Source organism: Zalophus californianus, chromosome 16 (assembly GCF_009762305.2).
Source record: "Zalophus californianus isolate mZalCal1 chromosome 16, mZalCal1.pri.v2, whole genome shotgun sequence".
NCBI classification, from domain to species: Eukaryota; Metazoa; Chordata; class Mammalia; order Carnivora; family Otariidae; genus Zalophus; species Zalophus californianus.
Genome location: NC_045610.1, coordinates 27,964,075 through 27,977,565, shown reverse-complemented (window position 1 = coordinate 27,977,565; position 13,491 = coordinate 27,964,075). Strand labels below are relative to the sequence as shown.

Sequence of the window (13,491 nt, the reverse complement as noted above, 5' to 3'; positions counted from 1 at the left end):
TCTCCTCTAACCTTTTGTTTTAGAAGATTGCTTTGGTAATTCTCTGGCCTTTACATTTCCTTTTAAATCTTAGAATCAGCTTGTAATTAAAAAAAAAAGTACACTGGAATTTTGATTGGGATTGCACTGAGTTTATAGATCAATTTCAAAAGAACTGTCACTTTAAGAAAATTGGATCTTCTTATCCATGAATATGGCATATCTTTCCATTTATGTCTTCTTTAATTTCTTTCCAAAAATTTATACTTTTCAATGTAGAGGTCTTAGATATCTTTTGTTCAATTTACTTCTAGGTATCTTATGATTTTGGTCTTATTGTGTTTTTTTAATTTCATTTTCCAATTGTGTGCTGCTAGTTTAGAAAAATACAATTTTTTATATCAATCTTATGTCCTACAACCTTGCTAAATTCATTTATTTGTTCTAGCAGCTGCTTTGTAGATTCCCTATATTCTTTTTTACATGAGCAATCATATACTTTTACTTCTTCCTTTTCAATTTTTATGCCTTTTTTTTTTCTTGACTATTGCAATGGTAGGCCCATCAGTACAAGACTGAATACAAGTGGTGAAAGTGGGTATCCTTGCCTTGTTCCCAGTCTCTAACGTATATAGTTTAGTCTTTCACCATTAGCTATGGTCTTTGTTATACATATTTTAGAGATGCTATTTTATCAGTTTGAGAAATTTTCTACTATTCCTACTTTGTTGAGAGTTTTACTGTGAATAATTGCTGAATTTTGTCAAGTGCTTTCCCTGCATCTATTGAAATCATCAGAGCTTTTCTCTTTTATTCTGTTAATATAACAACTAACATTGTTTAACATTTGAAGATCAATCAAGCCTTGCAATCCTGAGACAAACTCTATTTGGTTGTGGAGTATTATCCTTTTTAAATATTGTTGGACTCAATCTGCTAATATTTTAATGATTTTTGCAACTATAGTCATGAGGATTCTTATTTTAAGAAAAGTCTTTGATAACCAATTCAACTTCTTTAATAGATGTAGAGCTCTCCATCTGGCTCTTGTGTGAATTTTGTTAAATTGTAATTTTCAAAATACGTGTCTATTCCATTTAAGTTGTGTTCATTCATGTAAGACTGTCCCCAGTATTCTCTTGTTATCCTTTTAATATCCATAAATTCTGAGGTGGTAATCTCTTTTTCATTCTTGATAGTTATGATTTGGGTTCTCTTTTTTCTTGATCAGTCTAGCTAGAGGTTTCTCAATTTTGTTGATCTTTTCAAATAGCCAGTTTTATATTTGTTACTTTTCTCAACTGTTTTCTATTTCACTGATTTCTACTCTTATTTTTATCATTTCCTTCCTCATGTTTACTTTGGGTTTACTGTCCTCTTTTTTTTTTTCTACTTCTTATAGCGAACTTCAGATCATTGATTTTAGATCTTACTTCTTTTCTAATACTACCACTTAAAGCTACACATTTTAGGGGCGCCTGCGTGGCTCAGTTGGTTAAGCATCTGCCTTCGGCTCAGGTCATAATACCAGGGTCCTGGGATCGAGCCCCGCGTCAGGCTCCCTGCTCAGCGGAGAGCCTGCTTCCCCCTCTCCCTGCCTCTCTGCCTACTTGTGCTATCTCTCTGTCAAATAAATAAATAAATAAATCTTAAAAAAAAAAGTAAAGCCACACATTTTAGAGCGCCTGGGTGGCTGAGTCAGTTAAGCATCTGGCTCTTGGTTTTGGCTCAGGTCATGATCTCTTGGGTTATGATCTCATGGGTCGTGAGCTTGAGCCCCTCATCTGGCCCCACTCGCACACGCACTCTCTCCCTCTAAAATACATAAATCTTTAAAAAATAAAAAAATAATAATAAAGCTACACATTTCATGCTAACATTGTTTAAATGCATCTCACAAATTCATATATTTTCATTATCACTCAGTTCCAAATATTTTCTAATTTTTCTTGAGATTTTGTCTTTGAGCTATGAATTATTTAGAAGTATATAATTGTATTTCCAGATATTGGAGGTTTTCCTAGTACTTTGTCACTGATTTCTTTTTTTTTTTTTTAAGATATATTTATTCATCTTAGAGAGAGAGCATGAGCAGGAGAGGGAGGCAGGAGAGAAAATCTCAAGCAGACTCTGCACTGAGTGCAGAGCCCGACATAGGGCTCGATCTCATGACCCTGAGATCACAACCTGAGCTAAAACCAAGAGTCAGACACTTAACTGACTGTGCCACCCAGGCACCCAATTGTCACTGATTTCTAAGTTAATTCTGTTGTATTCAGAGAATACACTTTGTATGATTTTAATTCTTGTAAATGTATTGAGACTTGTTTTATGGCCCAGTGTATGACCTATCTTGGTCAGCATACCATGTGCACTTGAAAATAATGCATATTCTATAGTTTTGGGATGTTCTATAAATGCCATTAGATCAGGTGGCTGATTATGTTGTTCAGATCTATGTCTTTACTAATATTTTGTCTAGTTAGTCTATCAATTACTCAGATAGTATGTTAAAATATCCTACTATAGGGATGCCTGGGTGGCTCAGTTGGTTGAGCATTCAACTCTTGGTTTTGGCTCAGGTCATGATCTCATGGGTCATCAGACTGGGCTCCACGCTCAGCAGGGAGTCTGCTTAAAGATTCTCCCTCTGCCCCTCCCCCTCCACACATGTGCATGGGATCTCTCTAAAATAAATAAATCTTTAAAAAAATATCCTACTATATTGAGGAATTGTCTATTTCTCCTTTTGTCAATTTTTGCTTCATATATTTTGAAGCTCTTATTACACAAAAAAAACATTTGTAATTGATATGCTTCTGTGATGAACTGTTCACCATTATGATGCGGACCCTTTATATGTGCTCTTAAAGTCTGTTTTATCTGATATTTAAAAGTAACCATACCAGCCTTCTCATACTTCTGTTTGCATGTTATACCTTTTCCCATCCACTTACTTTCAACCTACATGTCTCCTATAGCCAGCCTATTGTAGGAATTTGCTGTTTTACCCATTCTAGCAATATCTGCCTTTGAATTAAAGTTTTTAAGACCATTTACATATAATCACTGTACTGGTTGAATTTGGGTCCGCCATTCTTATTATTTGTTTTCCCTTTGTGTTCTTTATTTTCCTTCCTTTTCTCCCCCTTTCCTGCCTTCTTTTGGATTATTTCTATTGTGTTGGTGATTACCCTAAAAACTACAGTATGCACTCTTGATTCATCAAAGCCCATATTAATCAGTACCTTTACCACAGTTTCCTTCTGCCTGAAGAATACCCTGTAGAATTTCCTTTAGTGCTGATCTGCTGTGGCACATGCTCTCAATTTTGTGTTTATCTAAAAATGTTTTCATCATCTTGCCTTCATTCTTGAAGGATCTTTTTGCTGGGTAGAGACTTCTAGGATTGCAGTTTTCTTTCAGTATAGCAAAAATGTGATTCTACCCTTTTCTGGTTTCCATTGTTGCTGTTCAGAAAGAAGCTGTTAGTTTACTTCAGGTGTTGGCAAATTATGACCCCTGGGTTAAACTGGGCACAGCACCTGTTTTTGTAAATACAGCTTTACTGGAACACTGCCACAACCATTCACCTAAGTATTCCCTGTGGCTGGTTTTGTGCTATAAGGGCAGAACTGAGAGGTTAAACAGATCATATGGTACTAGCATACAGACAAACAGACCAATGGTCTAGAACAGAAAGGCCAGAAACAAATGCGCAATTAGAGGGTCAGATGATCTTCCACTAAGATGCTAAGACCACTCAATGAGGAAAGGAAATTTCTTCAACAAATGGTGCTGGGAAAACTGTATATCCACACGAAAAAAAATGAAGTTGGACCCTTATCTTACATCATGTACAAAAATTAACTCAAAATGGGCTAAAGGCCTAAGTGTAAGACCTAAACTATAAAACTCCTGGGAGAAAACATAGAGGAAAAACTTCATGACATTGGAGTTGGCAATGATTTCTTGGATAGGACACCAAAAGCACAGGCAACAAAAGCAAAAACAAAAACAAAAACAAAAACAAAAAAAACCCAAAAAGACAAATGGGACTACATGAAACTTAAAAACTTTTACGTATCTGAGGATACAATCAACAGTGATTGTGAGTAGAATATTAGCTACATTAATTAATGTATGATCTTGTTTGTTTCTCTTTGTGAACAAGTTACTTATCCTCTCCAAGCCTAAATTTCCCAATCTTTAAAGTGATGACAATACCACTTTCAATGTTTGTTTATGGCATAAAAATGGGTATGCAGTAAAAATTAGTTCCTGTCCTTTTCTAAACTGCCTTCAAAGTCTATGCCATTGTCTTAAACATTTTCAATGGTGAGAAATCTTAATCTTTCATCATGGATTGGGCCATATAGTCAACTAAAAGTGACTATACAAGCTAAGTTTAATAAACAACATGAGTGATCTAGATAGTTCTTCATCTAAAAGGTGTTTTGCAGAAAGAACCCTATGAGCCTGAGCAAGATCTTGATCATATCACTATTAGTTTACTTTTTGGAGAATTTCAATTTTTCAATTTTTATAGGCTAAAATGATTGTCTGACCTTAATGCTACCTGGATTGCATGCTTCTGTCATGCATACAACTTGAGAATATTAAAGTTGGCCACTGGAGACTTTGATGACTTGTTTTTGGATCACATAAAGAAACATGTTTTAGGGTGCCTGGGTGGCTCAGTTGGTTAAGCGACTGCCTTCGGCTCAGGTCATGATCCTGGAGTCCCGGGATTGAGTCCCACATCGGGCTCCCTGCTCGGCGGGGGGTCTGCTTCTCCCTCTGGCCCTCTTCCCTCTCATGCTGTCTCTCATTCTCTCTCTCTCAAATAAATAAATAAAATCTTTAAAAAAAAAAGAAACATGTTTTATTAGATGTTACTATTTTCTTTAAAAATGGTTTTGTCCAAGTGCCTTAGAAACAGCAGAACAGCAGAACAGGGGCACTTGGGTGGCTCAGTCGGTTGAGTGTCTGACTCCTGATTTTGGCTCAGGTCATGATCTCAGGATCATGAGACTGAGCCCTGTGCCAGGCTCCATGCTGAGCATAGAGCATGCTTAAGATTCTCTCCCGCTGGTGCGCCTGCGTGACGCAGTTGGTTAAGTGTCTGACTCCTGGTTTCAGCTCAGGTCGTGATCTTGGGGTGGTGAGATGGAGCCCCATGTTGGACTCTGCAGCCAGCACAGAGTGTGCTTGAGACTCTCTCTCCCTCTGTCCCTCCTGCTCATGCTCTCTCTCTAAAATAAATAAATCTTTAAAAAAAATTCTCTTCTCCCTCTGTCCCTCCCCCCCACCACTTGTGTCCACTCCCTCTCACTCTCCCTAAAAAAAATTAAAATAAATAAACAGTAGAACCAACTCTATGTGCCTAAAACAATCATGAATTCTGAGTTCTTAAGAACCACAAGAAAAACAATCCCACTGATACAAAGTCATACTTTATACTATCTTTATAATGTGCTCAGGATAATGTCATTAATGACCATCTAATTCTTTTCTGCCACAATTTAAGCACATCACCTCTTGTTCTACAGTCTGTTAATAAGAGAACAAGTACATCAATAATTACAAAGTCTTTGGCACCTGAAGCAGCTATTAAATCACCCTTCATCCTTGCCTTCTCCAAGTTAAATAACCCAAATTCCTTTGCTTTTACTTAATATGTTCTAGCTCTTTGAAAGCTCAAATTTGCAATAGTAGGAAAACACCTGCAATACTAGGAAAATAACTTTTACATACTTTACACGGACAATTAAGAAAACATATAGAGTTAGAATTACAGTTATGTAAAAAAGCAATGTGGTAAATATATTTATGAATAAAAAATGAAGATTCAGAAAAAAACTGTCATTCATATATTAATTCTACACCATGGTTCTAATTCTAGTATTCTAGAGCACAATAATCCTTACCAGGGGACTTTCCTTGCTGTGAGTTGCTTCTTCGCTCTCTGTATCTGGCTGGAGTGGATAAACCTGCGTCTTTACTAGGCTTGCTAGCAGGCCCCATTTCTGAAATAAGGAATCCCATCTGTTCTGAAGGCAAGATATTCTCAGGTGGATTGGTCTGGCATTTTATACTGGCATCCACCTAAAATATTAAACCCACTCATTATTCTGAATTTACCCCAAATATCTACTAAAAGTTAAGATATTTTATCAGAGGAGTTCTATTATTGAAACATGATCCAACAAACATACCTGTAAAAGGCTTTTCATTCTTATGAGTGATACTACCTTTGATTTTGTTTAATCTGAATACTCAGTAGTAGGATATATATTTCCCCATGCACAAACCACTGAAATATATATGGAGCTAAAACATTTACTTATGATCAGAGGAAGATTAACCATGAAGCTTGTTGATTTTTTTTTTTTTGGTAAAATTCACACACACACACAAATTTACAGTTGGTTAAGACCCCTATCTTTTTCCACTCTAGTATCCCTTTCATCAGATTTCCACCCCCATTGGTAATATTGAAATGGTCACTGGCATAATTCTGTTGGATGATGTCAGTGGAGCTGAGGACACTTTATTCTACTAATTTTGTATTCTTTGTCTTAAAGAGGTCCTCAAAATTGTATAAGCTTCAGCCCCTATAAAATCTAGATCTGTTCTGCTTATGAGATATGAGTTTGGAGTTCCTAAGTTTTCTTTGGAATGCAAATCCCTTCATCAAGGTGACCAACTTCTGAACTACTCTTATTTCTTTAAATTTATTTTAAATAAAACTATATAATGAAATAAAGCTAAAAGTTAAAAACATAACTTTTAAAGGCTCTAATGTTCAAATATATTTTTTAAAGATCTTGAAAGTAATTACATGAATACAATTTTAAGGTATGAAATCTAATATTTTGGATGTGACTATGAAGGAACAAAGACAAATTTTATGTTCTTTCCACAATCATATTTGAAACACAATGGGCCTATCTTTGGTCTACTGAATTTATAATTTATATTTATTATTTTAACACACGATATACTGGGTCTCGACAGTTGGGCTCAAAGAGGACAATGAGTTGATAGATATCTTAAGACATTTGGATCTAAAATTAGAGCTAAAAAAACGTGTTAAAAAAAACACAACTGTCCAAAAGTTATCTTGGGAATCTAACAGTGATGATATTTTCAGTCCCATTAAAGAAAAAAATCCAAAATTTAATATATATATATATGGCTAAGATCAAGAAAAAAATAAAAGTAGGAAAAAACAAGTTAATTCACAAAAAGTGATTTTAATTTAGGTGTACTTTTATTTAGAATCAAACTTTATTCATTTTCTCGTCATAAACCAGCAGCAATAAAGGAATTAGCTTCTACCTTCAGAAAATGTCTCTCAAAGGAGAGTCAGAATTCTGCTTTAAGAATGTAGGTAACAATAACAAAAAGAATGTAGATATTAGTAATGAAATTCAAACATAGTATGCTCACAAGTCAAATGTGAATTCAATAATGCTATAAGAAAATATGAAAAGACCCTAACCATCTCCTTACCTCCATGCTACAAATGGCTAGGAAAGTCCTGATATTATCTGCCAGAGAAACCATCCTTTCTGAGTAGTGGATTTTAATCAGCCAGGCACACCTAGTCCATCCAAATTAAGATAGGAAGCAAAACTCAAGGGATGCTTTTAACATGAAAATAAGGTTTATACCACAATGCTCCTACTGCCTCTCTAGAGGCTGACTTCAGACCATAACAGTAAAAAGATGTCTGGGGTTTAAGGTTACTTCTTTCTGCATTTTTTGTGCAGAATCACTGGGACATGATCCTTCTGGAAAGCATAATGGGAGCACCTGGGTAGCTCAGTCGGTTAAGTGTCTGACTTTGGCTCAGGTCATGATCTCAAGAGTCCTGGGATCAAGCCCCATGTCAGCCTCTGCACTCAGCGTGGAGTCTGTTTGTCCTTCTGCCTCCCCCCACCCCTGGTTTGGGTTCTGGCGTCTCTAATAAATAAATAAAATCTTAAAAAAAAAAAAAAGAAAGCATAATGAACTGGTAATAAACCCAAATAAAATGTGAACAAACTCTTTACTAGAACGGTCTTTAGCAAGAAGCACTAGGTACTTTGAGCTTTTTTAGGACTTTTTTCTTTGCCTTACCTGGGGTGTGCTGAATGGTAGCCCTTCCTGCACAAATACTACTGAAGATGGAGATGGATTATGACTTAGCTGCTCCTTCAGTTTGACATGAGCTTGTTGGATGGCTTCAGATTCCTGCATTGTAGTATTTTCAACAGGCTGAGCTGTGTGGATGGTATAGATGTACTCAGGTGACTGTGGTAGAGAGCAGGTAATTGCTTGTTCTGCTCCGACTACAAAAGATGTAATATCTGAGCCTACGGGAGTAAGTGGCTCCAGCTGGCTAGCCTGACTTGTGGAAGATGGATTGCTGTTGTTTGAATTAGCTAGGATATGTTGGCCTCTGTTAGACTGAGATGTTGGGCACTGATTCTCAACAGGCTCCACCTTCACCATCTCCAATTTAGGGGAGGAATGCAACTCATCTACTATCTGAAAAACAGCCTCTAGGTTTACTTCTGTCTTTTTATTTTCATCAGTAGCACTGCAAGGCCAATTAGAAGGCAGAAATTCAACTGGATAGGAGGATTGCATTGGAGGATTCTGGGAAAAGAGAAAATAGGACTGTTTGGATAGAAAATTGAATATGAGGTTAAGGAGGAAAGCAACAATGTTTAGGCTGATAAATGTTAAACAGATAGATTAAATTTTAACTAAAACTCACTAAGAAAACTTGAACACCAATCAACTTTTCAGCAATGGTAGCTTCAATTCTATTGTTAACATTTACTTAGCCACTAATATATGTCAACCACTATGCTAAGTTTAATACTGGAAAGGACCAATAATTCTCAGGGTTAAAGTATACCAAATCAAAAAGCTATAGTACCCAAATACCTATTTGCTGATAAAATGTCTATACACCCAATTCTTCCATTAAAAGTTGACAGACAAAAACATCACTTATATCTATCATATACTATTTTAGGAACGTAGTAAGGAAATTTCAAACACAGGATGCTCACAAGTCCACCAATGCTTCTATAGATTCAGGGGGAGGTACTGATATTCTGTTCCAAATGATCTGGGAAAAAATGGATGGAATATCGAATGTCCTTTGGTTCCTGAGATTGCTTATTTTTAATAATAAAACAATAGATTTTAAAAAGCTCTTTTAGATGTATTCTTTATATCTTTAAGATGTATTCTCTTATACATAGTACTTTGCACAGAGTAGGCATTTAATTACATGTTTGATGATAAATAATCTCAAGCTATGAATATAAAATACTGAAGAGTAATAATAAATAAAACGTGTAATAGGTTGATGTTGCCAAATACACAACAAAGACTGCGTCAGTTATTAGAAGGACATTAATGCCAAATAATGTAAATTTAAATGGTTTAAGCATCAAGCCACTCAATAAATGGTTTAGTGAGTTTACTGAGTTCTTACTATGTGCCACTTATTTACTGAGTTCTTACTATGTGCCAAGCACATGCAAAGTACTTTATATACATTATTCCATTTAATCCGCTCAAGAGGTCTATAAAACGTGATCATTTCCATTTCCAAATGATGAAACTGAAGTTCAGAGAAACTGTGTAATTTACCCAAAGTCACAATGAAATAACTGACAGATCCAGGTTTCAAGCATGGTTGCCTGACTTAAGAGCTCTTGCTCTTAACCTTTACACTATAATGATCATTCATGCACACTCTCACCAATATCTATGATGCAACTAAACCAACTGCTTTTATTTCCAGAATCACATCTAAAATATATTCTTTTTTTCATTTCAAAAATGTTATGTCTACTTATCTTTATTTTCCTGTAACAAACATGTATTCTCTTTCTAGTAAGGATATTTCTAAGGATATGTTAAATAATTTATTTAAAACATAAGCATGATCAAAACATAAACACCATCAGGAGTATCTCCAGTATGATCCAAGGGAGAGTGTGTCCAGATCCACAAACAAAAGCATCTAATTTGTGGGACAGACATATCCCTCCAGTGAAGATGAACAGATTGGACTATCATGCTTGATGGTACCTGCCATTAAAAATGTCCAGCTAAGTCCCTTTGATCTGATTCTATGCTCTTCAAACAACGATCTGATTATAATTTGACATCCCATGTAATTTTCTCAAAAAACAAAAACAAAAAACAAACGAATGTTTCTTTCAGTTCCAGAATGCCACTAGTAAGATATTCTCTTAAAAACAGAAGCTATCTCAACTACATGATATCAAAGGCAAACACATAATTCCAATCTTTAAGCAATTACAGCATAAAACTACAAAGCATGGAATTTAATCTTATCCTGGAAATAGCCATCTAAAACATTTAAATCAATGCAATTGCTCCCCAATAAATGATGAGAAAATAATTGAAGTATAGTATTTACAATATGGGAGCAGAAAGGGATCACCACTTAAATTTCTCATTTTTATTTCACTTTCCCTTTCTCATTAAAAAAAGTAATTATCTGTATCATCTTGGAAGAAACTGTCATTTGGTGACTTACATACTTTTAAAGTTTATCTGATAGTCATTTTACCATAGAAGAACGTAGAACAGCAATGCTCAAACTTTCCACAATGAGGAAAATGCTCTCTGTGCCGTACCACTAGCCATATGACACTTGGAGCACTAGAAATGAATTTTAGATTTTATTTCATTTTAATTAATTTAAATAGCCACATGTAACTAGTGCCTACTGTTTTGGACACTAGTGCTTATTGTGTGGATATCTGAATCCTCAGACATCACTTCTATCAACTCCCTCTTTTTTAGAACTGAGAAAACTGAAGCCGTAATCCACAGCTTACCTCTGGCTACTCATTAAGATAAAATTATACTTTAAAACTGTGCAAGGTCAATCATACTCCCCGTCAAGTACAGAGTGTGTCCACCGTTCCAAGAATCTTACCTGGAAGTAGTTGCAGTGTGCATAGGAAGAGGCAGTGGGGGTGACACAACTACTCAGAGCGTCCATGTGGGTGGAAGGAGAGCAGCACTGTAGCACAGCTGGGACAGATTCAAACAGAGAACAGTCATCAACCACAAGTAACCTCTGCGGCATTTAAGGCACACTCCCCTCTTTCAACTTAGACAGAAAAATTCCAAAAGTTTTCCTTTGTGGATGCAATAAAATTATACTTAGTCCGACTCGGTGCTATTATTTATTGAAAACAACATGGCAATACACGAATTTAAAAAATCATTTTAAAGGGTCATGTCTACTTTTCTAATAATTTCTTTAGCACCTAAACATTTTGTTACCTTTCTAACTGAACATTTATTCTTATTGAAACTAATTTCATTTTACTGAAAATATCAGAACATATTTGGAATTCCAAAATAATTGTTTCAATCATTTTAACAGTAACAAACATTTGGAGGAGGGTGTGTTTTAAGGATAAAATAAGTGAAATACTCTCCAAACATTCCTACCATTATACAATGCATCGAGTAAAATCCAGACAAAAATGTTTTAACCATTTAAAGAAATGGTTAAGAATTTTAATCTAAAGCCAGACTGTCTGGCTTTGGAGCCCAGTTCCAAAATTTTAATAGCTGTATAAACTTGAGCAAGGTTAATCTCTTTGGGCCTCAGTTTCTGCAGCTTAATAAAATAGGGATAATAATAGTACATACCCTACTATGTTTGTTGTGAGGAATGAATGAGTTAATATGTATAAAGCACTTAGGATAGTACTGGCATACAGTAGGCAATCAAAAAATAAATAGCTAATGCTGCTATTATTTTAACTAAAGAAGTACATTTTTCAAGCTTTCTCTTTATAGTTAGGATACCATAAAAAGATTAACTCTTTGTACTGGGATAGTTATACTTACAGATGCAGTCTTAATAATAGGTTGAGTCTCCTCTTTTCCAGAGAGAGACTCTCCAGAACGAATGAGAATCAGTTATAACAGATCACACCTTTGGATTAAACAGAGGACGACATTTATTGAGCACCTACCATGTTCAGGCACAGTACTAGGTGCTTTACATATATTGCTTCATTTAATCCAAACAACAATTGAATGAGGTATTAACATTACTTTACGAAATTAAGGAAACTAAAGCTCAGAGATGTTAAATAATTTGCTGAAAGTCACAAAGCTAATAGTGACAGAGCCAGCAATCAAACCTCAAAGCACATGCTCTTTAATGTACAATACTTCCCTAATCTTTCCTTCTTCCTAAAATGTAACATTTTAATTTTACTAGAACTCCACTTGATGAATATATTTTTAAGCTGTCTTTACTATAAGACTATACTTAAACTACTATATTTTTAAGTTGTCTTTACTTTCTATGCCCACATTTTTATTTTGTGTATGCTAATAAAATTACTAAATCTTATTCTATGATCTTTGAAAGTAAATTAGCCTAAGGATTGTAAAAATTCATTGCAATGTTTCCCTATTTCTCTATTATTGACTACTGATTTTTAAAATGTCAGAAGTTCATGAAAGTATACTAGAAATATTTTTCTAATATCATGTGCAATTTAAGCCATTAAATTTTGCACATGGAAGGAAAAACTTGAAATAATGGACAAAATTCTGCTTTAGATTCACATGTAAGGGTTGATGTTTTCTGAATTACATCATTTTAACAATTCCAGTGATTAAAAAAGCCAGACATTACTAAGATGGCCACATAAAATTCATGCTCTTATCACTTCCAATATAGGTTAGGTAAGCAGGTTCTTACACTTTAACCTTTGGAGATTATTCACATACACAATTTCAATGTTTTAGATTTGAATTTGATTTCCCACAGTATTTGAAAGCATAAGTATCCTGGGAAAGAACTTAAAACCAAAAAGGAAAACACCAAGGAGGGGTCTGCTGGGTTTGCCAAAACTCTGGAAAACAACAGACATTTTTCTAGAGTTTTAACAGCTAAGGAAAACCTAGCCCCCTAGTGGCAAGAAAAGACTCAATCAGGAGCTGCCGGTTTTCACTCATGAGAGTACCATGAAATAGTATTTTGTTACAAATTAATCAATGAAAGGTATTAGGTTTATTTTTCTGATATTGTTCTGATTCCATTGCTTACACATTTTAAATAGTTGTTAAAGTATACTTTAAAATAAATTTCTTGGATAAAGTAAAATACACAACAGAGAGTATATTAATATATAGCTGATAGCTGATTTGATATCTAAGGAAACAGCAAAATGCTGAATGTCCTTTTAAGTTTCCAATAACAAATGGAAAGTGGAAAGCTACCTGCAAAGGGGGACATGAATAGATAATCCAAAAAGATTCCTCAGTGGCTATTTCCTTACCAGTGCAGTCAGACTTTGTACAGTCAACAAAACAGAACAAGGTAAGATACTAGTAAATTTACCGAATATGAAAAACCTAGCTATAGAAATGCAACTGTGTGCTTAATATATGACAAATTAACCCAGTTATATTATGAAAGCATTGTGAAAG

General features: G+C 34.9%; 1 protein-coding gene across 1 annotated transcript in view; it reads right to left on the bottom strand.

Annotated features, from left to right (window-relative positions):
* The window catches only part of HSF5 (heat shock transcription factor 5), a 44,951-nt gene that overhangs the window by 17,195 nt on the left and 14,265 nt on the right, over window positions 1–13,491 (bottom strand). Inside the window, 3 exon segments of the mRNA XM_027624539.2 lie at window positions 5,910–6,087; window positions 8,107–8,628; window positions 10,964–11,061. Coding sequence (XP_027480340.2) covers window positions 5,910–6,087; window positions 8,107–8,628; window positions 10,964–11,061 — 798 coding nt within the window.